The sequence below is a fragment of the Pseudophryne corroboree genome, chromosome 6 (genome assembly GCF_028390025.1).
Source record: "Pseudophryne corroboree isolate aPseCor3 chromosome 6, aPseCor3.hap2, whole genome shotgun sequence".
Classification (NCBI taxonomy): domain Eukaryota; kingdom Metazoa; phylum Chordata; class Amphibia; order Anura; family Myobatrachidae; genus Pseudophryne; species Pseudophryne corroboree.
In genome coordinates this window covers 689,274,423-689,299,241 of record NC_086449.1, presented here as the reverse complement: position 1 = coordinate 689,299,241, position 24,819 = coordinate 689,274,423, and the positions used below count along the sequence as shown (strand labels likewise).

General features: G+C 47.9%; 1 protein-coding gene across 8 annotated transcripts in view; it reads left to right on the top strand.

The window, feature by feature from the left end:
* Positions 1-24,819, top strand: part of LOC134933242 (lymphocyte cytosolic protein 2-like) — an 881,523-nt gene that overhangs the window by 307,516 nt on the left and 549,188 nt on the right. For all 8 annotated transcript variants that reach the window (XM_063928300.1, XM_063928301.1, XM_063928302.1 and 5 more), the window contains one exon: positions 22,413-22,501. In XM_063928300.1, coding sequence (XP_063784370.1) covers positions 22,413-22,501 — 89 coding nt within the window. The remainder of the gene's footprint in view (positions 1-22,412; positions 22,502-24,819) is intronic.

Here is a 24,819-nt window from a genome sequence, read left to right as displayed (position 1 = left end):
TGTCTCAGGAAACGGTTGCTTTACCATGTGGGGTCGCCAAATCAATGGGACTTAGTAGGTTTATCTAGTAAGCTTTTTCTTAGGCATTAAACAGATGTATTCCTTAGCTTTTAATTAAATAATATAAGAAGCACTATTCTATAACCCATATTAATGAGTCAGATAATAACTTTCGTATATGACTAGACTGCTGAAATCTAGTTTCTCTTACGTCCTAGAGGATGCTGGGGACTGCGTAAAGACCATGGTGGGGGGGGGGTATAGACGGGCTCCGCAGGAGACATGGGCACTATAAAGAACTTTATAATGGGTGTGCACTGGCTCCTCCCTCTATGCCCCTCCTCCAGACCTCAGTTGATTCCTGTGCCCAGAGGAGACTGGGTGCATTACAGGGAGCTCTCCTGAGTTTCTCTGAAAAAAGAATTTTGTTAGGCTTTTTATTTTCAGGGAGCATTGCTGGCAACAGGCTCCCTGCATCGTGGGACTGAGGAGAGAGAAGCAGACCTACTTAAGTGATAGGTCCTGCTTCTTAGGCTACTGGACACCATTAACTCCGGAGGGAGTCGGAACGCAGGTCTCCCCTCGCCGTTCGCCCCAGAGCCGCGCCGCCGTCCTCCTCACAGAGCCGGAAGATAGAAGCCGGGTGAGTATAAGAAGAAAGAAGACTTCAAAGGCGGCAGAAGACTTCTGATCTTCCCCGAGGTAAGGCGCAGCGGTAACTCTGCGCGCCAATGCTCCCATACACAACACACACGAGCGGGCACTGATGGGTGCAGGGCGCAGGGGGGGGAAAAGAACGCCTGCTTCGGCTAGTTCCCAGGAACAGAAGTCCCCCCCAGCTTCTACTAAATCCACCGCATGACGCTGGGGCTCCACTGAGGGAGTCCGCGCCGGTGGGGGCACGTCTTCGACTCTTCAGCCAGGTCTGGGTTTGGTCAGACGTGGATCCTTGGGCGATGGAAATTGTATCCAGAGGCTAAAAACTGGAATTCGAAGAGGTGACCCCTCGCCGATTTTCAAGTCGCCCTTGTCAGCTTCTCCCCCAGAGAGGGCAGTAGTGTTAGCTGCGATTTAAAAGCTGTGTCAACAGCAGGTGATTATCAAGGTTCCCCTAGTCCAACAGGGAAAAGGGTACTATTCTACCCTGTTCGTGGTCCCGAAGCCGGATGGCTCGGTCAGACCTATTTTAAATCTAAAATCCCTAAACCTGTACTTGAAAAAGTTCAAAGTCAAGATGGAATCGCTCCGGGCAGTGATCTCCAGTCTGGAAAGGGGGGGATTTTATGGTGTCACTAGACATAAAGGATGCATACCTTCATGTCCCCATATATCCTCCTCATCAGGAGTACCTGAGATTCGCTGTACAGGACTGTCATTACCAGTTTCAGACGTTGCCGTTTGGGCTTTCCACGGCCCCGAGAATTTTCACCAAGGTGATGGCGGAGATGATGGTGCTCCTGCGCAGGCAGGGAGTCACAATTATCCCGTACTTGGACGATCTCCTGATAAAAGCGAGATCGAGAGAACAATTGCTGAAGAGCGTATCGCTCTCCCTGAGTGTGCTACAACAGCACGGTTGGATTCTGAATCTGCCAAAGTCACAGTTGATTCCAACGACTCGACTATCATTCCTAGGCATGATTCTGGACACGGAATGGAAGAGGGTTTTTCTCCCAATGGAAAAAGCCCAGGACCTCCAGAACATGGTCAGAGACCTGCTAAAACCAAAAAGAGTGTCTGTTCATCAATGCACTCGAGTTCTGGGGAAAATGGTGGCAGCCTACGAGGCCATCCCTTTCGGCAGATTTCATGCGAGGACATTTCAGTGGGACCTTCTGGACAAGTGGTCCGGGTCCCATCTATAAATACATCAGAAGATAAGCCTGTCCCCAAGGGCCAGGGTGTCTCTCCTGTGGTGGCTGCAGAGTGCTCACCTTCTAGAGGGTCGCAGGTTCGGCATTCAAGACTGGGTTCTGATGACCACGGACGCGTGCCTCCAAGGATGGGGAGCAGTCACACAAGGAAGACATTTTCAGGGGCTATGGTCAAGCCAGGAGGCTTGTCTGCACATCAACGTCCTGGAATTGAGGGCCATATACAACGGCCTACGACAAGCGGAGAATCTTCTTCTCGACCTACCGGTTCTGGTTCAATCAGACAACATCACAGCACTGGCTCATGTAAACCGCCAAGGCGTGACACGGAGCAGAGTGGCAATGGTGGAAGCCACCAGAATTCTTCGCTGGGCGGAAAATCACGTAAGCACTCTGTCAGCAGTCTTCATTCCAGGGGTGAACAACTGGGAAGCAGACTTCCTCAGCAGGCACGATCTCCATCCAGGAGAGTGGGGACTTCATCAAGAAGTTTTTACAGAGATAACAAGTCTCTGGGGAATTCCACAAATAGACATGATGGCGTCACGCCTCAACAAGAAGCTTCGGAGGTATTGTGCCAGGTCAAGGGACCCTCAGGCAGTAGCGGTGGACGCCCTGGTGACACCATGGATGTTTCAGTCGGTCTATGTGTTCTCTCATCTCAAAAATATTGAGAATCATAAGATGAAAGAGAGTGCGGACAATACTCATTGTTCCAGATTGGCCTCGAAGGGCCTGGTACTCAGATCTTCAGTAAATGCTCACAGAAGATCCGTGGCCTCTTCCTCTCAGGGAAGACCTGTTACAGCAGGGGCCCTGCGTGTTCCAAGACTTACCACGGTTACGTTTGACAGCATGGCGGTTGAACACCGAATCCTAGCTGGGAAAGGTATTCCGGAAGAAGTCATCCCTACACTGATAAAGGCTAGGAAGGAGGTGACGGCAAAACATTAACACCATATCTGGAGGAAATATGTTTCTTGGTGTGAAGCCAAACATGCTGCAATGGAGGAGTTCCATCTGGTCCGTTTTCTCCACTTTCTACAGACAGGAGTGGATATGGACCTGAAGTTAGGCTCCATTAAGGTACAGATTTTGGCCCTATCTATATTCTTTCAGAAGGAATTGGCTTCTCTCCCAGAAGTCCAGACTTTTGTAAATTGAGTGCTGCACATCCAGCCACCGTGGGACCTTAACGTGGTATTACGGTTCCTAAACTCTCACTGGTTTGAACCGCTTCAGACGGTTGAATTAAAGTTTCTCACTTGGAAGGTGGTCATGTTGTTGGCCCTTGCATCTGCGAGGCGGGTGTCTGAATTGGCGGCCTTGTCTCACAAGAGCCCCTATCTGATTTACCATATGGATAGAGCGGAATTGAGGACTCGTCCTCAATTTTTGCCCAAGGTGGTTTCATTGTTTCAAATGAACCAACCTATTGTGGTGCCTGTGGCTACGGATGACTTGGAGGACTCCAAGTCCCTGGATGTGGTCAGGGCCTTAAAAATCTATGTAGCCAGGACGGCTTGAGTTAGGAAACAGAAGCACTGTTTGCCCTGTATGCGGCCAACAAAGTTGGCGCTCCTGCTTCGAAGCAGACCATTGCTTGCTGGATCTGTAACACGATTCAGCAGACTCATTCTACGGCAGGATTGCCGTTACCAAATTCTGTAAAAGCCCATTCCACTAGGAAGGTGGGCTCTTCTTGGGCGGCTGCCCGAGGTGTCTCGGCTTTACAGCTTTGCCGAGCAGCTACCTGGTCGGGTTCAAACACTTTTGCAAAGTTCTATAAGTTTGATACCCTGGCTGATGAGAACCTTGCGTTTGCTCAGTCGGTGCTGCAGAGTCGTCTGCACTCTCCCGCCCGGTCTGGAGCTTTGGTATAAACCCCATGGTCCTTACGGAGTTCCCAGCATACTCTAGGACGTAAGAGAAAATAAGATTTAAAACCTACCAGTAAATCTTTTTCTCCTAGTCCGTAGAGGATGCTGGGCGTCCGTCCCAGTGCGGACTATTTTCTGCAAGGCTTGTATATAGTTATTGCTTACATCAGGGTTATGTTACAGTTGTAATCAGTCTTTGCCTGATACTGTTTTGTTGCATACTGTTAACTGGATGAGTATATTCCATGTTAAACGGTGTGGATGGAGTGCCCTTGGATTAACAAAATCCTTTCCTCGTACTGTCCGTCTCCTCTGGGCACAGTTCTCTAACTGAGGTCTGGAGGAGGGCATAGAGGAAGGAGCCAGTGCACACCCATTCTAAAGTTCTTTATAGTGCCCATGTCTCCTGCGGAGCCCGTCTATGCCCCCCTCCCCCCCCCCCCCCCCCCTCATGGTCCTTACGGAGTCCCCAGCATCCTCTACGGACTAGGAGAAAAAGATTTACCGGTAGGATTAAAATCTTATTTTTCCACTTGCTATGGGTTAGAGCAGGGCTGGCCAAACCGGTCCTCGAGATCTACCAAAAGTTCATGTTTTCCAGGCCTCCTGGAGACCTGTAGAATTGTCAGTTAGGAATGAATGCAGCACATCTTAATTAGTAATGCCTACACCTGTGCACCAGCTAGGAGGTCTGGAAAATGTGACCTGTTGGTAGACCTCCTGGAGACCTGTAGAATTGTCAGTTAGGAATGAATGCAGCACATCTTAATTAGTAATGCCTACACCTGTGCACCAGCTAGGAGGTCTGGAAAATGTGACCTGTTGGTAGATCTCGAGGACTGGTTTGGCCAGCCCTGGATTAGAGGCTTAGATCTTATCATTTCTCTTTGTACCATATTATTACTTAATCTCAAGTAACTATACAGGTTTTTCTCAATGAGAAAATCCATTTACTAACCCTACAAATCCCGATACAATGCGTCCGCTGTGCACAATCACTGCAATCACATACAAAGTAATTCAGCGCTTCCACTTTTTTATCTTCTATGCTTTTACTCTTAATAATAATAATTGTACAACATTTTGCTATTTTGGACAGAGTGGAACTGCTATTGTCATACATAGGTTCCCATTCAATGAAGGTCCCAGTAATTTTCATCAATTAAGGTACATAGAACTTTGCTGATTTGTGCTTGCAAATATCATGTAAACATGCATCAGGAGAACCAGAACACTCATAATTCTGCTTAATAACTAAGGTGTTCTCCATATTGCAATGGCACCTATCATCTCAACATGCACCATACAAAGAAATCAGGCACACAGAGGGCCTAATTCACTATGGTTGCTATTGAGGCTGAAATGGCAATTTTCTCAAACCTGCGACTGCTAATAACTGCATGTGAAGAGCTGCCCAGAAAGGATAAAAGATTCCGACTGATGCATTCACAAATCAGAGTCAAAATGCATACACAAAAAACGAGCACAGTCGACAGTTGCGGTTGACCCATGCCCACTCAAAATAATGTGAATGCATTCGCACCGGGTGCCATGTTTTTCATCACAGCGTTCGCAGATGACGCCCTTAAAACGGCCATGAGACGCCTGCGTTTTCCCAACCACTCCCCACAAATGCCATGTTACCACCCGCAAAGGTCACATCCTGTCAATCAAACTGTGCTCTCCTTACACTTAGGCTGCATACGCAGAGCCATCGCATGTTGACCGCAGCGCATGCGCAATGCATTTGCAGAGCATGCGCAGTGTTCTGATAATCACTCAGTGCATGCGTTCTCACATTACCAAATTATAGTGAATCAGGCCCCGAGATCGCAAGTGCTGATGGATTGATCGGGTCACTTTATCTGAGAAATGGGTGTTTCTAGGAGTTAACTAGGAAAATGCTATGCTGAGAACTATTGAATCCAGTGGGAGAGTTGTAAGACATTGAGAGAAAAAAACAATAAATGGCCATAACAGCGATGCCTCTAAAAGGGAGAACAGCGCTGGGGGGGTATGTAGCACAATGGGTATGCAGAGGAAAATTATCAAAATGTACACAATGTGGCCGGGTACATAAAAAAATAATTAATATTAAAATCATCATTAAAATTTAATATTAAAATCACATGTTAAATAGCATATACAGATAAAAGTGGTCTATTCATGAAGCAGTGAAAAGTGTGGAGAAGTGAGCCAGTGGAGAAGTTGCCCATGGCAACCAATCAGCTGCTGCATATATTTTATAGAATGCACTATATAAATGTTACTTCAACATTGATTGGTCACCCATTCCCAATTGTAGATACAATCTGTGGGCTAGCCATGCTCCTTATATACCTGAAACTCAGTAGTTAATAATAAACAGACAGATATGGTATTATATCCAGCTAACAGGAGAACGTTACCCCTTTGATGCAAAGCCAGTCTGTACAATCTCTGCTAGCAAGGTGTCCTTGTAATTAGTGATATGCACTGGAAATTTTTCGGGTTTTGTGTTTTGGTTGTGGATTTGATTCCACGGCCGTGTTTTGGATTCAGACGCGTTTTGGCAAAACCTCCATGAAATTTTTTTGTCTGATTTGGGTGTGTTTTGGATTCGTTTTTTTTTTACAAAAAAACCTCAAAAACAGCTTAAATCATAGAATTTGGGGGTCATTTTGATCCCATAGTATTATTAACCTCAATAACCATAATTTCCAGTAGTGATGAGCGGGTTCGGTTCCTCGGAATCCGAACCCCCTCGAACTTCAGCCTTTTTACACGGGTCCGAGGCAGGTTCGAACCTTCCCGCCTTGCTCGGCTAACCCGAGCGCGCCCGAACGTCATCATCCCGCTGTCGGATTCTCGCGAGGCTCGAATTCTATCGCGAGACTTGGATTCTATATAAGGAGCCGCGCGTCGCCGCCATTTTCACACGTGCATTGAGATTGATAGGGAGAGGACGTGGCTGGCGTCCTCTCCGTTTATAGAGAAGAGAGTAGAGAGTTAGAGACACTATTTAGTATTTACTAATTTTGGGGAGCATATTAGGACTGGAGTACTACTACTTGCTGATAGTGTGACCATTGACCACCAGTTTAATTAATCCGTTCTCTGCCTGAAAAAAAACGATACACAGTGTGACACAGTCACATACCATATCTGTGCTCAGCCTCAGTGTGCTGCATCATCATATGTAATACTGTATATCTGACTGTGCTGAGTGCTCACTGCTCACACAGCTTAATTGTGGGGGAGACTGGGGAGCAGTTAGAGCAGGAGTACATAAATAATATATTTTAAGTACAGTGCACACTTTTGCTGCCAGAGTGCCACACTGCCAGTGTGACTGACCAGTGACCACACTGACCACCAGTATATTGTGATTGTCTGCTTAGGACGGAGTACTTCTTGCTGATAGTGTGACCAGTGACCAGTGACCACCACCAGTTTAATTAATCAGTTCTCTGCCTGAAAAAAAAACGATACACAGTGTGACACAGTCACATACCATATCTGTGCTCAGCCCAGTGTGCTGCATCATATGTAATACTGTATATCATTATCTGACTGTGCTGAGTGCTCACTGCTCACACAGCTTAATTGTGGGGGAGACTGGGGAGCAGTTATAGCAGGAGTACATATTTTAAGTACAGTGCACACTTTTGCTGCCAGAGTGCCACTGCCAGTGTGACTGACCAGTGACCACTGACCACCAGTATATTGTGATTGTCTGCTGACCACCAGTATATTGTGATTGTCTGCCTGAAAAAGTTAAACACTCGTCGTGTGGTGTTTTTATAAACGCATTCTGCAGACAGTGTCCAGCAGGTCCGTCATTACATAATATATACCTGTCCGGCTGCAGTACTAGTGTGATATATATATATATTTTAATTTTATCTCATTATCATCCAGTCTATATTATCAGCAGACACAGTACGGTAGTCCACGGCTGTAGCTACCTCTGTGTCGGCAGTCGCTCGTCCATCCATAATTGTATACCACCTACCCGTGGTTTTTTTTTCTATCTTCTTGATACTAGTAGCTTACTTTAGGAGTCTGCAGTGCTGACAGACAGTGTCCAGCAGGTCCGTCATTACATAATATATACCTGTCCGGCTGCAGTACTAGTGTGATATATATATATATATATTTTAATTTTATCTCATTATCATCCAGTCTATATTAGCAGCAGACACAGTACGGTAGTCCACGGCTGTAGCTACCTCTGTGTCGGCAGTCGCTCGTCCATCCATAATTGTATACCACCTACCCGTGGTTTTTTTTTCTATCTTCTTGATACTAGTAGCTTACTTTAGGAGTCTGCAGTGCTGACAGACAGTGTCCAGCAGGTCCGTCATTACATAATATATATACCTGTCCGGCTGCAGTACTAGTGTGATATATATATATATATTTTCTCTAACGTCCTAGTGGATGCTGGGGACTCCGTCAGGACCATGGGGATTAGCGGCTCCGCAGGAGACAGGGCACAAAAATAAAGCTTTAGGATCAGGTGGTGTGCACTGGCTCCTCCCCCCATGACCCTCCTCCAAGCCTCAGTTAGGTTTTTGTGCCCGTCCGAGCAGGGTGCAATCTAGGTGGCTCTCCTAAAGAGCTGCTTAGAAAAAGTTTTTAGGTTTTTTATTTTCAGTGAGTCCTGCTGGCAACAGGCTCACTGCATCGAGGGACTTAGGGGAGAGAAGTGAACTCACCTGCGTGCAGGATGGATTGGCTTCTTAGGCTACTGGACACCATTAGCTCCAGAGGGAGTCGGAACACAGGTCTCACCCTGGGGTTCGTCCCGGAGCCGCGCCGCCGACCCCCCTTGCAGATGCCGAAGATGGAAGAGGTCCAGATGCAGGCGGCAGAAGACTTTTCAGTCTTCCTGAGGTAGCGCACAGCACTGCAGCTGTGCGCCATTGTTGTCAGCACACTTCACACAGCGGTCACGGAGGGTGCAGGGCGCTGGGGGGGCGCCCTGGGCAGCAATGTATAATACCTTTTTTATGGCTAAAAATACATCACATATAGCCCCTGGGGGCTATATGGATGTATTTAACCCCTGCCAGGTCTCAGAAAAACGGGAGAAGAAGCCCGCCGAAAAGGGGGCGGGGCCTATTCTCCTCAGCACACAGCGCCATTTTCCCTCACAGAAATGCTGGTGGGAAGGCTCCCAGGCTCTCCCCTGCACTGCACTACAGAAACAGGGTTAAAACAGAGAGGGGGGGCACTGATTTGGCGATATGACTACATATATTAAAATGCTATAAGGGAAAAGCACTTATATAAAGGTTGTCCCTGTATAATTATAGCGTTTTTGGTGTGTGCTGGCAAACTCTCCCCCTGTCTCCCCAAAGGGCTAGTGGGTCCTGTCCTCTATCAGAGCATTCCCTGTGTGTGTGCTGTGTGTCGGTACGTGTGTGTCGACATGTATGAGGACGATGTTGGGAGGCGGAGCAAATTGCCTGTAATGGTGATGTCACTCTCTAGGGAGTCGACACCGGAATAGATGGCTTATTTAAGGAATTACGTGATAATGTCAACACGCTGCAAGTCGATTGACGACATGAGACGGCCGGCAAACATATTAGTATCTGTCCAGGCGTCTAAAACACCGTCAGGGACGTTATAATGCCCATTTTACCTCAGTCGGTCGACACAGACACAGACACGGACACTGACTCCAGTGTCGACGGTGAAGAAACAAACGTATTTTCCTTTAGGGCCACACGTTACTTGTTAAGGGCAATGAAGGAGGTGTTACATATTTCTGATACTACAAGTACCACAAAAAAGGGTATTATGTGGGGTGTGGAAAAACTACCTATAGTTTTTCCTGAATCAGATAAATTAAATGAAGTGTGTGATGAGGCGCGGGGTTCCCCCGATAGAAAATTATTGGCGGTATACCCTTTCCCGCCAGAAGTTAGGGCGCGTTGGGAAACACCCCTTAGGGTGGATAAGGCGCTCACACGCTTATCAAAACAAGTGGCGGTACCGTCTCCAGATACGGCCGCCCTCAAGGAGCCAGCTGATAGGAGGCTGGAAAATATCCTAAAAAGTATATACACACATACTGGTGTTATACTGCGACCAGCGATCGCCTCAGCCTGGATGTGCAGCGCGGGGGTGGCTTGGTCGGATTCCCTGACTGAAAATATTGATACCCTTGACAGGGACAGTATTTTATTTACTATAGAGCATTTAAAGAATGCATTTCTATATATGCGAGATGCACAGAGGGATATTTGCACTCTGGCATCAAGAGTAAGTGCGATGTTCATATCTGCCAAAAGATGTTTATGGACACGACAGTGGTCAGGTGATGCAGATTCCAAACGGCACAAAGATGTATTGCCGTATAAAGGGGAGGAGTTATTTGGGGTCGGTCCATCGGACCTGGTGGCCACGGCAACTGCTGGGAAATCCACCGTTGTTACCCTAAGTCACATCTATGCAGAAAAAGACACCGTCTTTTCAGCCTCAGTCCTTTCGTCCCCATAAGCATATCTGCCCAGGGATAGAGGAAAGGGAAGAAGACTGCAGCAGGCAGCCCATTCCCAGGAACAGAAGCCTTCCACCGCTTCTGCCAAGTTCTCAGCATGACGCTGGAGCCGTACAGGACCCCTGGATCCTACAAGTAGTATCCCAGGGGTACAGATTGGAAAGTCGAGACGTTTCCCCTCGCAGGTTCCTGAAGTCTGCTTTACCAACGTCTCCCTCCGACAGGGAGCCAGTATTGGAAACAATTCACAAGCTGTATTCCCAGCAGGTGATAATCAAAGTACCCCTCCTACAACAAGGAAAGGGGTATTATTCCACACTATATTGTGGTACTGAAACCAGAAGGCTCGGTGAGACCTATTCTAAATCTGAAATATTTGAACACTTACAAAGGTTCAAATCAAGATGGAGTCACTCAGAGCAGTGATAGCGAACCAGGAAGAAGGGGACTATTTGGTGTCCCGGGACATCAGGGATGCTTACCTCCATGTCCCAATTTGCCCTTCTCACCAAGGGTATCTCAGGTTCGTGGTACAGAACTGTCACTATCAGTTTCAGACGCTGCCGTTTGGATTGTCCACGGCACTCCGGGTCTTTACCAAGGTAATGCCCGAAATGATGATTCTTCTTCGAAGAAAATGGACGACCTCCTGATAAGAGCAAGGTCCAGAGAACAGTTGGAGGTCGGAGTAGCACTATCTCAAGTAGTTCTACGACAGCACGGGTGGATTCTAAATATTCCAAAACCGCAGTTGTTTCCGACGACACGTCTGCTGTTCCTAGGGATGATTCTGGACACAGTCCAGAAAAAGGTGTTTCTCCCGGAGGAGAAAGCCAGGGAGTTATCCGAGCTAGTCAGGAACCTCCTAAAACCAGGAAAAGTGTCAGTGCATCATTGCACAAGAGTCCTGGGAAAAATGGTGGCTTATTACGAAGCGATTCCATTCGGCAGATTCCACGAAAGAACTTTTCAGTGGTATCTGCTGGACAAATGGTCCGGATCGCATCTTCAGATGCATCGGCGGATAACCCTATCTCCAAGGATAAGGGTGTCGCTCCTGTGGTGGTTACAGAGTGCTCATCTTCTAGAGGGCCGCAGATTCGGCATTCAGGATTGGATGCTGGTGACCACGGAGGCCAGCCTGAGAGGCTGGGGAACAGTCACACAGGGAAAAAATTTCCAGGGAGTGTGATCAAGTCTGGAGACTTTTCTCCACATAAATATACTGGAGCTAAGGGCAATTTATGATGCTCTAAGCTTAGCAAGACCTCTGCTTCAAGGTCAGCCGGTATTGATCCAGTGGGACAACATCACGGCAGTCGCCCACGTAAACAGACAGGGCGGCACAAGAAGCAGGAGGGCAATGGCAAAAACTGCAAGGATTTTTCGCTGGGCGGAAAATCATGTGATAGCACTGTCAGCAGTGTTCATTCCGGGAGTGGACAACTGGGAAGCAGACTTCCTCAGCAGGCACGACCTCCACCCGGGAGAGTGGGGACTTCATCGGGAAGTTTTCCACATGATTGTGAACCGTTGGGAAAGACCAAAGGTGTACATGAAGGCGTCCAGCCTGAACAAAAAACTGGACAGGTATTGCGCCAGGTCAAGAGACTTTCAGGCAATAGCTGTGGACGTTCTGGTAACACCGTGGGCGTACCAGTCGGTGTATGTGTTTCCTCCTCTGCTTCTCATACCCAAGGTATTGAGAATTATAAGACGTAAAGGAGTAAGAACTATACTCGTGGCTCCGGATTGGCCAAGAAGGACTTGGTACCCGGAACTTCAAGAGATACTCACAGAGGACTCATGACCTCTGCCGCTAAGAAGGGACTTGCTTCAGCACGTACCATGTCTGTTCCAAGACTTACCGCGGCTGCGTTTGACGGCATGGCGGTTGAACGCCGGATCCTAAGGGAAAAAGGCATTCCGGAAGAGGTCTTTCCAACCATGGTCAAAGCCAGGAAGGACGTGACCGCACAACATTATCACCACATGTGGCGAAAATATGTTGCGTGGTGTGAGGCCAGGAAGGCTCCACGAAGAAATTTCAACTCGGTCGATTCCTGCATTTCCTGAAAACAGGAGTGTCTATGGACCTCAGATTGGGGTCCATTAAGGTTCAAATTTCGGCCCTGTCGATTTTCTTCCAGAAAGAATTGGCTTCAGTTCCTGAAGTCCAGAAGTTTGTCAAGGGAGTACTGCATATACAACCCCCTTTTGTGCCTCCAGTGGCACTGTGGGATCTCAACGTAGTGCTGGGATTCCTCAAATCACATTGGTTTAAACCGCTCAAATCTGTGGATTTGAAATATCTCACATGGAAAGTGACCATGATGTTGGCCCTGGCCTCGGCCAGGCGAGTGTCAGAATTGGCGGCTTTGTCTCACAAAAGCCCATATCTGATTGTCCATTCGGACAGGGCAGAGCTGCGGACTCGTCCCCAGTTTCTCCCTAAGGTGGTGTCAGCGTTTCACCTGAACCAGCTTATTGTGGTACCTGCGGCTACTAGGGACTTGGAGGACTCCAAGTTGCTAGATGTTGTCAGGGCCCTGAAAATATCGGGTTCCAGGACGGCTGGAGTCAGGAAAACTGACTTGCTGTTATCCTGTATGCACCCAACAAACTGGGTGCTCTTGCTTCTAAGCAGACGATTGCTAGTTGGATGTGTAGTACAATTCAGCTTGCACATTATGTGGCAGGCCTGCCACAGCCAAAATATGTAAATGCCCATTCCACAAGGAAGGTGGGCTCATCCTGGGCGGCTGCCCGAGGGGTCTCGGCATTACAACTCTGCCGAGCAACTACGTGGTCGGGGGGAGAACACGTTTGTAAAATTCTACAAATTTGATACCCTGGCTAAAGAGGACCTGGAGTTCTCTCATTCGGTGCTGCAGAGTCATCCACACTCTCCCGCCCGTTTGGGAGCTTTGGTATAATCCCCATGGTCCTGACGGAGTCCCCAGCATCCACTAGGACGTTAGAGAAAATAAGATTTTACTTACCGATAAATCTATTTCTCGTAGTCCGTAGTGGATGCTGGGCGCCCATCCCAAGTGCGGATTGTCTGCAATACTTGTACATAGTTATTGTTACAAAAAAATCGGGTTGTTATTGTTGTGAGCCGTCTGTTCAGAGGCTCCTACGTTGTCATACTGTTAACTGGGTTCAGATCACAAGTTGTACGGTGTGATTGGTGTGGCTGGTATGAGTCTTACCCGGGATTCAAAATCCTTCCTTATTGTGTACGCTCGTCCGGGCACAGTATCCTAACTGAGGCTTTGAGGAGGGTCATGGGGGGAGGAGCCAGTGCACACCACCTGATCCTAAGCTTTATTTTTGTGCCCTGTCTCCTGCGGAGCCGCTAATCCCCATGGTCCTGACGGAGTCCCCAGCATCCACTACGGACTACGAGAAATAGATTTATCGGTAAGTAAAATCTTATTTTAATTTTATCTCATTATCATCCAGTCTATATTAGCAGCAGACACAGTACGGTAGTCCACGGCTGTAGCTACCTCTGTGTCGGCAGTCCCTCGTCCATCCATAAGTATACTAGTATCCATCCATCTCCATTGTTTACCTGAGGTGCCTTTTAGTTGTGCCTATTAAAATATGGAGAACAAAAATGTTGAGGTTCCAAAAATAGGGAAAGATCAAGATCGACTTCCACCTCGTGCTGAAGCTGCTGCCACTAGTCATGGCCGAGACGATGAAATTCCATCAACGTCGTCTGCCAAGGCCGATGCCCAATGTCATAGTACAGAGCATGTAAAATCCAAAACACCAAATAGCAGTAAAAAAAGGATTCAAAAATCTAAAATAAAATTGTCGGAGGAGAAGCGTAAACTTGCCAATATGCCATTTACCACACGGAGTGGCAATGAACGGCTGAGGCCCTGGCCTATGTTCATGGCTAGTGGTTCAGCTTCACATGAGGATGGAAGCACTCAGCCTCTCGCTAGAAAAATGAAAAGACTCAAGCTGGCAAAAGCACAGCAAAGAACTGTGCGTTCTTCGAAATCCCAAATCCACAAGGAGAGTCCAATTGTGTCGGTTGCGATGCCTGACCTTCCCAACACTGGACGTGAAGAGCATGCGCCTTCCACCATTTGCACGCCCCCTGCAAGTGCTGGAAGGAGCACCCGCAGTCCAGTTCCTGATAGTCAGATTGAAGATGTCAGTGTTGAAGTACACCAGGATGAGGAGGATATGGGTATTGCTGGCGCTGGGGAGGAAATTGACAAGGAGGATTCTGATGGTGAGGTGGTTTGTTTAAGTCAGGCACCCGGGGAGACACCTGTTGTCCGTGGGAGGAATAGGGCCATTGACATGCCTGGTGAAAATACCAAAAAAATCAGCTCTTCGGTGTGGAAGTATTTCAACAGAAATGCGGACAACATTTGTCAAGCCGTGTGTTGCCTTTGTCAAGCTGTAATAAGTAGGGGTAAGGACGTTAACCACCTCGGAACATCCTCCCTTATACGTCACCTGCAGCGCATTCATAATAAGTCAGTGACAAGTTCAAAAACTTTGGGCGACAGCGGAAGCAGTCCACTGACCAGTAAATCCCTTCCTCTTGTAACCAAGCTCACGCAAACCACCCCACCAACTCCCTCAGTGTCAATTTCCTCCTTCCCCAGGAATGCCAATAGTCCTGCAGGCCATGTCACTGGCAATTCTGACGAGTCCTCTCCTGCCTGGGATTCCTCCGATGCATCCTTGCGTGTAACGCCTACTGCTGCTGGCGCTGCTGTTGTTGCTGCTGGGAGTCGATGGTCATCCTAGAGGGGAAGTCGTAAGACCACTTTCTCTGACGTCCTAGTGGATGCTGGGGACTCCGTCAGGACCATGGGGATTAGCGGCTCCGCAGGAGACAGGGCACAAAAATAAAGCTTTAGGATCAGGTGGTGTGCACTGGCTCCTCCCCCTATGACCCTCCTCCAAGCCTCAGTTAGGTTTTTGTGCCCGTCCGAGCAGGGTGCAATCTAGGTGGCTCTCCTAAAGAGCTGCTTAGAAAAAGTTTTTAGGTTTTTTATTTTCAGTGAGTCCTGCTGGCAACAGGCTCACTGCATCGAGGGACTTAGGGGAGAGAAGTGAACTCACCTGCGTGCAGGATGGATTGGCTTCTTAGGCTACTGGACACCATTAGCTCCAGAGGGAGTCGGAACACAGGTCTCACCCTGGGGTTCGTCCCGGAGCCGCGCCGCCGACCCCCCTTGCAGATGCCGAAGATGGAAGAGGTCCAGAAGCAGGCGGCAGAAGACTTTTCAGTCTTCCTGAGGTAGCGCACAGCACTGCAGCTGTGCGCCATTGTTGTCAGCACACTTCACACAGCGGTCACGGAGGGTGCAGGGCGCTGGGGGGGCGCCCTGGGCAGCAATGTATAATACCTTTTTATGGCTAAAAATACATCACATATAGCCCTTGAGGCTATATGGATGTATTTAACCCCTGCCAGATCTCACAAACTCCGGAGAAGAGCCCGCCGAAATAGGGGGCGGGGCTTATTCTCCTCAGCACACAGCGCCATTTTCCTGCTCAGCTCCGCTGTGAGGAAGGCTCCCAGGACTCTTCCCTGCACTGCACTACAGAAACAGGGTAAAACAGAGAGGGGGGGCACTTTTTTTTTGGCGATATTACTATATTTAAGCTGCTATAAGGATACAACACTTATATAGGGTTGTTCCCATATATATTATAGCGCTTGGGTGTGTGCTGGCAAACTCTCCCTCTGTCTCCCCAAAGGGCTAGTGGGGTCCTGTCTTCAATAGAGCATTCCCTGTGTGTCTGCTGTGTGTCGGTACGTGTGTGTCGACATGTATGAGGACGATGTTGGTGTGGAGGCAGAGCAATTGCCGGTAATGGTGATGTCACCCCCTAGGGAGTCGACACCGGAATGGATGGCTTTGTTTATGGAATTACGTGATAATGTCAGCACATTACAAAAATCAGTTGACGACATGAGACGGCCGTCAAACCAGTTAGTACCTGCCCAGGCGTCTCAGACACCGTCAGGGGCTGTAAAACGCTCTTTACCTCAGTCGGTCGATACAGACCCAGACACGGACACTGAATCTACTGTCGACGGTGAAGAAACAAACGTATTTTCCAGTAGGGCCACACGTTATATGATCACGGCAATGAAGGAGGCTTTGCATATCTCTGATACTACAAGTACCACAAAAAGGGGTATTATGTGGGGGGTGAAAAAACTACCTGTAGTTTTTCCTGAATCAGAGGAATTGAATGATGTATGTGATGAAGCGTGGGTTAACCCAGATAGAAAAGGGCTAATTTCAAAAAAGTTATTGGCATTATACCCTTTCCCGCCAGAGGTTAGGGCGCGCTGGGAAACACCCCCTAAGGTGGATAAGGCGCTCACACGCTTATCAAAACATGTGGCGTTACCGTCTCCTGATACGGCCGCCCTCAAGGATCCAGCTGATAGGAGGCTGGAAACTACCCTAAAAAGTATATACACACATACTGGTGTTATACTGCGACCAGCCATCGCCTCAGCCTGGATGTGCAGTGCTGGGGTGGTCTGGTCGGATTCCCTGACTGAACATATTGATACCCTGGATAGGGACAGTATTTTACAGACTTTAGAGCAATTAAAGGATGCTTTTCTTTATATGCGAGATGCTCAGAGGGATATTTGCACTCTGGCATCGAGAGTAAGTGCGATGTCCATATCTGCCAGAAGAAGTTTATGGACACGACAGTGGTCAGGTGATGCGGATTCCAAACGGCATATGGAAGTATTGCCGTATAAAGGGGAGGAATTATTTGGCATCGGTCTATCGGATCTGGTGGCCATGGCAACGGCCGGGAAATCCACCTTTTTACCTCAGACCCCCTCCCAACAGAAAAAGACACCGTCTTTTCAGCCGCAGTCCTTTCGGTCCTATAAGAACAAGCGGGCAAAAGGACAGTCATATCTGCCCCGAGGCAGAGGAAAGGGTAAGAGAGGGCAGCAAGCAGCTCCTTCCCAGGAACAGAAGCCCTCCGCGGGTTCTGCAAAGCCCTCAGCATGACGCTGGGGCTTTACAAGCGGACTCAGGAACGGTGGGGGGTCGACTCAAGAATTTCAGCGCGCAGTGGGCTTGCTCACAGGTGGACCCCTGGATCCTGCAGGTAGTATCTCAGGGTTACAGGTTGGAATTCGAGAAGTCTCCCCCTCGCCGGTTCCTAAAGTCTGCTTTGCCAACGTCTCCCTCAGACAGGGCGACGGTATTGGAAGCCATTCACAAGCTGTTTTCTCAGCAGGTGATAGTCAAGGTACCCCTCCTACAAAAGGGAAAGGGGTATTACTCCACGCTATTTGTGGTACCGAAGCCGGACGGCTCGGTAAGACCTATTCTAAATCTGAAATCTTTGAACCTGTACATACAAAAATTCAAGTTCAAGATGGAATCACTCAGAGCAGTGATAGCGAATCTGGAAGAAGGGGACTTTATGGTGTCCCTGGACATAAAAGATGCTTACCTGCATGTCCCAATTTGCCCTTCACATCAAGGGTACCTCAGGTTCGTGGTGCAAAACTGTCATTATCAGTTTCAGACGCTGCCGTTTGGATTGTCCACGGCACCTCGGGTCTTTACCAAGGTAATGGCCGAAATGATGATTCTTCTGCGAAGAAGAGGCGTATTAATTATCCCTTACTTGGACGATCTCCTGATAAGGGCAAGGTCCAGAGAACAGCTGGAGGACGGAGTAGCACTAACCCAAGTAGTGCTGCAACAACACGGGTGGATTCTGAATTTTCCAAAATCTCAGTTGACCCCGACAACACGTCTGCTGTTCCTGGGAATGATTCTGGACACGGTTCAGAAAAAGGTGTTTCTTCCGGAGGAGAAAGCCAAGGAGTTATCCGAACTTGTCAGGAACCTCCTAAAACCAGGAAAAGTGTCTGTGCATCAATGCACAAGAGTCCTGGGAAAGATGGTGGCTTCTTACGAAGCAATCCCATTCGGCAGATTCCACGCACGAACTTTTCAGTGGGATCTGCTGGACAAATGGTCCGGATCGCATCTGCAGATGCATCAGCGGATAACCTTATCGCCACGGACAAGGGTGTCTCTTCTGTGGTGGTTGCAGAGTGCTCATCTGTTAGAAGGCCGCAGATTCGGCATACAGGACTGGGTCCTGGTGACCACGGATGCCAGTCTGAGAGGCTGGGGAGCGGTCACACAGGGAAGAAACTTCCAGGGAGTATGGTCAAGCCTGGAGATGTCTCTTCACATAAATATACTGGAGCTAAGAGCGATTTACAATGCTCTAAGCCTGGCAAAACCCCTGCTTCAGGGTCAGCCGGTGTTGATCCAGTCGGACAACATCACGGCAGTCGCCCACGTAAACAGACAGGGCGGCACAAGAAGCAGGAGAGCAATGACAGAAGCTGCAAGGATTCTTCGCTGGGCGGAAGATCATGTGATAGCACTGTCAGCAGTGTTCATTCCGGGAGTGGACAACTGGGAAGCAGACTTCCTCAGCAGACACGATCTACACCCGGGAGAGTGGGGACTTCATCCAGAAGTCTTCCACATGATTGTGAACCGTTGGGAAAAACCAAAGGTGGATATGATGGCGTCTCGCCTCAACAAAAAACTGGACAGGTATTGCGCCAGGTCAAGAGACCCTCAGGCAATAGCTGTGGACGTTCTGGTAACACAGCGGGTGTACCAGTCGGTGTATGTGTTCCCTCCTCTGCTTCTCATACCCAAGGTACTGAGAATTATAAGACGTAGAGGAGTAAGAACTATACTCGTGGCTCCGGATTGCCCAAGAAGGACTTGGTACCCGGAACTTCAAGAAATGCTCACAGAGGACTCATGGCCTCTGCCGCTAAGAAGGGACTTGCTTCAGCAAGTACCATGTCTGTTCCAAGACTTACCGCGGCTGCGTTTGACGGCATGGCGGTGGAACGCCGGATCCTAAAGGAAAAAGGCATTCCGGAAGAGGTCATTCCTACCCTGGTCAAAGCCAGGAAGGAGGTGACCGCACAACATTATCACCACATGTGGCGAAAATATGTTGCGTGGTGTGAGGCCAGGAAGGCCCCACGAAGAAATTTCAACTCGGTCGATTCCTGCATTTCCTGCAAACAGGAGTGTCTATGGGCCTCAAATTGGGGTCCATTAAGGTTCAAATTTCGGCCCTGTCAATTTTCTTCCAGAAAGAATTGGCTTCACTTCCTGAAGTCCAGAAGTTTGTCAAGGGAGTACTGCATATACAACCCCCTTTTGTGCCTCCAGTGGCACTGTGGGATCTCAACGTAGTTCTGGGATTCCTCAAATCACATTTTAAACCGCTCAAATCTGTGGATTTGAAATATCTCACATGAAAAGTGACCATGCGGTTGGCCCTGGCCTCGGCCAGGCGAGTTCAGAATTGGTGGCTTTGTCTCACAAAAGCCCATATCTGATTGTCCATTCGGAAAGGGCAGAGCTGCGGACTCGTCCCCAGTTTCTCCCTAAGGTGGTGTCAGCGTTTCACCTGAACCAGTTTATTGTGGTACCTGCGGCTATTAGGGACTTGGAGGACTCCAAGTTGCTAGATGTTGTCAGGGCCCTGAAAATATAGGTTTCCAGGACGGCTGGAGTCAGGAAAACTGACTTGCTGTTATCCTGTATGCACCCAACAAACTGGGTGCTCTTGCTTCTAAGCAGACGATTGCTAGTTGGATGTGTAGTACAATTCAGCTTGCACATTCTGTGGCAGGCCTGCCACAGCCAAAATATGTAAATGCCCATTTCACAAGGAAGGTGGGCTCATCTTGGGCGGCTGCCCGAGGGGTCTCGGCTTTACAACTTTGCCGAGCTGCTACTTGGTCAGGAGCAAACACGTTTGCAAAATTCTACAAATTTGATACCCTGGCTGAGGAGGACCTGGAGTTCTCTCATTCGGTGCTGCAGAGTCATCCGCACTCTCCCGCCCGTTTGGGAGCTTTGGTATAATCCCCATGGTCCTGACGGAGTCCCAGCATCCACTAGGACGTCAGAGAAAATAAGAATTTACTTACCGATAATTCTATTTCTCGTAGTCCGTAGTGGATGCTGGGCGCCCATCCCAAGTGCGGATTGTCTGCAATACTTGTACATAGTTATTGTTACAAAAATCGGGTTATTATTGTTGTGAGCCATCTTTTCAGAGGCTCCGCTGTTATCATGCTGTTAACTGGGTTCAGATCACAGGTTGTACAGTGTGATTGGTGTGGCTGGTATGAGTCTTACCCGGGATTCAAAATCCTTCCTTATTGTGTACGCTCGTCCGGGCACAGTATCCTAACTGAGGCTTGGAGGAGGGTCATAGGGGGAGGAGCCAGTGCACACCACCTGATCCTAAAGCTTTTACTTTTGTGCCCTGTCTCCTGCGGAGCCGCTATTCCCCATGGTCCTGACGGAGTCCCAGCATCCACTACGGACTACGAGAAATAGAATTATCGGTAAGTAAATTCTTATTTTTTCTTTGCGTCATGTGCTGTTTGGGGAGTGTTTTTTGGAAGGGCCATCCTGCGTGACACTGCAGTGCCACTCCTAGATGGGCCAGGTGTTTGTGTCGGCCACTAGGGTCGCTTAGCTTACTCACACAGCTACCTCATTGCGCCTCTTTTTTTCTTTGCGTCATGTGCTGTTTGGGGAGTGTTTTTTGGAAGGGCCATCCTGCGTGACACTGCAGTGCCACTCCTAGATGGGCCAGGTGTTTGTGTCGGCCACTTGGGTCGCTTAGCTTAGTCATCCAGCGACCTCGGTGCAAATTTTAGGACTAAAAATAATATTGTGAGGTGTGAGGTGTTCAGAATAGACTGAAAATGAGTGGAAATTATGGTTTTTGAGGTTAAGAATACTTTGGGATCAAAATGACCCCCAAATTCTATGATTTAAGCTGTTTTTTAGGGTTTTTTGGAAAAAAACACCCGAATCCAAAACACACCCGAATCCGACAAAAAAAATTCGGTGAGGTTTTGCCAAAACGCGGTCGAACCCAAAACACGGCCGCGGAACCGAACCCAAAACCAAACACAAAACCCGAAAAATTTCAAGTGCACATCTCTAATTTCCAGTCTATTCTGAACACCTCACACCTCACAATATTATTTTTAGTCCTAAAATTTGCACCAAGGTCGCTGGATGGCTAAGCTAAGCGACCCAAGTGGCTGACACAAACACCTGGCCCATCTAGGTGTGGCACTGCAGTGTCAGTCAGGATGGCAGATTTAAAAAATAGTCCCCAAACAGCACATGATGCAAAGAAAAATAGAGGTGAAATGAGGTAGTTGTGTGACTAAGCTAAGCACAGGTATGGATGCATAGTATACTTGACGACACAGAGGTAGAGCAGTGGACTACTGTACCATACTGCTATATATATACTGGTGGTCACAGCAACATTCTGCACTGTCCCCTCCTACTATATACTGCACACAACTAAAATGCAGCACAGGTATGGATGCATAGTATACTTGACGACACAGAGGTAGAGCAGTGGACTACTGTACCGTACTGCTATATATATACTGGTGGTCACAGCAAAATTCTGTACTGTCCTCCTACTATATACTACAATGCAGCACAGATATGGAGTGTTTTTCAGGCAGAGAACGTAGATATTTGCAGCACACTGAGCACAGATATTTGCAAGCACACTGAGCACAGATATTTGCAGCACACCCAGCACAGACATTTGCAGCACACTGAGCACAGATATTTGCAGCACACTGAGCACAGATATTTGCAGCACACCGAGCACAGATATTTGCAGCACACTGAACACAGAAACTGAGAGAACGCAGCCACGTCCTCTCGCTATCATCTCCAAAGAACGAGTGAAAATAGCGGCGACGCGCGGCTCCTTATATAGAATACGAATCTCGCGAGAATCCGACAGCAGGATGATGACGTTCGGGCGCGCTCGGGTTAACCGAGCAAGGCGGGAAGATCCGAGGCTGCCTGAGAACCGTGTAAAATGGGTGAAGTTTGGGGGGGTTCGGATCCCGAGGAACCGAACCCGCTCATCACTAATGAACATACAGTACCCATGTGCAAAACATAAACATCTTGTGTCTGTTCAATGACTTACCTTAGTTTTGTTAACTACACTACATAGCTTTGATTTTGTATTGATTGATACCATTGCTCTTATACATTTTTTATGATATTTCAGACAGGCCAGTCCCCGGGAATTATACTAAAGGTCCCCCTAATCCTCCTACAAGACCTGGATTTCCTATATTCCCTGCAAGAGGCAAAACTGTAAGTTGTTTTCATGTGTTAAATCATTTCACAAATAATGCCAGAAACTGATGTATTTCATTATTTGTCTGTGAGTTTAAAACATACCTATAAAGTCTAATAGTCTCTAACATAGTCTCTAAAAAATGACCATCCAGACTAAGAGATAAATATTATAGCTTGTATGCTGTAAAATGTCGATTCAACAGCTACTGTACTGTACAGTAGAATTGAAGCAGCAAAATTTGTAAAGGGCAAAGCCAGGTTGGTTTTACCTTTTAAGTTATTTCCCCTATAAGTCTTGCTAAATTTACTGACATTTTGTAGCATTAACCCTTTGTAGTATCTGTACTGCGCCCCTGAACCAAGGGGTAAATGTATGGAGCTGCAGGTTTTCACAATCGCTCATTTTCAGCAATCTTGTCAAATGGTTTAAAAAAAGCAATGTTGCTAAATGCAAATGTTTTGCTTTTATAAATGATTTTTTCAAGAAAACAACCACCAAAGCTGCAAAAATCTTGGATTTTGAAAACCCCTATAACCCAGTACATTTACCCCCAAGTGTAAACATTATACACTCACCTCATACTTGCCTACCTGACCCTCTCCATGAAATGCTCTGTTCCTGGACTTTCCTGGTAATGTATGATTGCCATCACCTGTGGTGAAACACCTTTCTTATCAATTACCTAGCTCACCACAGGTGATGGCAATCATACATTACCAGGAAAGTCCAGGAACAGAGCCTTTTCTCCCTCATGGAGAGGGTCAGGTAGGCAAGTATGACTCACCTAACATAAAATATAAACAACTGGCAGGTGAAGTTAATAACATTGATTATCTCGATACAATGGCACCTGTCACGAGGTGGAATATATCAGGCAAGTGAATACTCTGGGTCTAATTCAGACCTGATCGCTAGCAGGCAATTTTTGCACTGCTGCGATCAGATAGTCACCCCCTACAGGGAGAGTGTATTTTAGCTGTGCAAGTATGCAAACGCATGTGTAGCAGAGCTGTACACACCGATTTTGTGCAGTGTCTAAGTAGCCCAGGACTTACTCAGCTGCTGCAATAGCTTCAGCTTGTTCAGGACCGTATTTGACGCCAGACACCCGCCCTGCAAACGCTTGGACACGGCTGAGTTTTTCCAAACACTCCCAGAAAACGGTCAGTTGACACCCACAAACGCCTTCTTCCTGTCAATCTCATTGCAAACGCTGAGCAGCGATCCACTTTGTACCCGTGTGATGCACCTGTGCATTGCGGTGCATACGCATGCGCAGTTTAGACCTGATCGCCCGCATGTACGAAAACGCAGCCTAGTGATCAGGTCTGAATTAGCCCCTCAGTTCTTGAAGTTGATGTGTTAGAAGTAGAGATGTGCATCGGAAATTTTTCGGGTTTTGTGTTTTGGTTTTGGGTTCGGTTCCGCGGCCGTGTTTTGGGTTCGAACGCGTTTTGGCAAAACCTCACCGAATTTTTTTTGTCGGATTCGGGTGTGTTTTGGATTCGGGTGTTTTTTTCAAAAAACCCTAAAAAACAGCTTAAATCATAGAATTTGGGGGTCATTTTGATCCCATAGTATTATTAACCTCAATAACCATAATTTCCACTCATTTTCAGTCTATTCTGAACACCTCACACCTCACAATATTATTTTTAGTCCTAAAATTTGCAACAAGGTCGCTGGATGACTAAGCTCAGCGACCCAAGTGGCCGACACAAACACCTGGCCCATCTAGGAGTGGCACTGCAGTGTCACGCAGGATGGCCCTTCCAAAAAACACTCCCCAAACAGCACATGACGCAAAGAAAAAAAGAGGCGCAATGAGGTAGCTGTGTGACTAAGCTCAGCGACCCAAGTGGCCGACACAAACACCTGGCCCATCTAGGAGTGGCACTGCAGTGTCACGCAGGATGGCCCTTCCAAAAAACACTCCCCAAACAGCACATGACGCAAAGAAAAAAAGAGGCGCAATGAGGTAGCTGTGTGACTAAGCTCAGCGACCCAAGTGGCCGACACAAACACCTGGCCCATCTAGGAGTGGCACTGCAGTGTCACGCAGGATGGCCCTTCCAAAAAACACTCCCCAAACAGCACATGACGCAAAGAAAAAAAGAGGCGCAATGAGGTAGCTGTGTGACTAAGCTCAGCGACCCAAGTGGCCGACACAAACACCTGGCCCATCTATGAGTGGCACTGCAGTGTCACGCAGGATGGCCCTTCCAAAAAACACTCCCCAAACAGCACATGACGCAAAGAAAAAAAGAGGCACAATGAGGTAGCTGTGTGACTAAGCTCAGCGACCCAAGTGGCCGACACAAACACCTGGCCC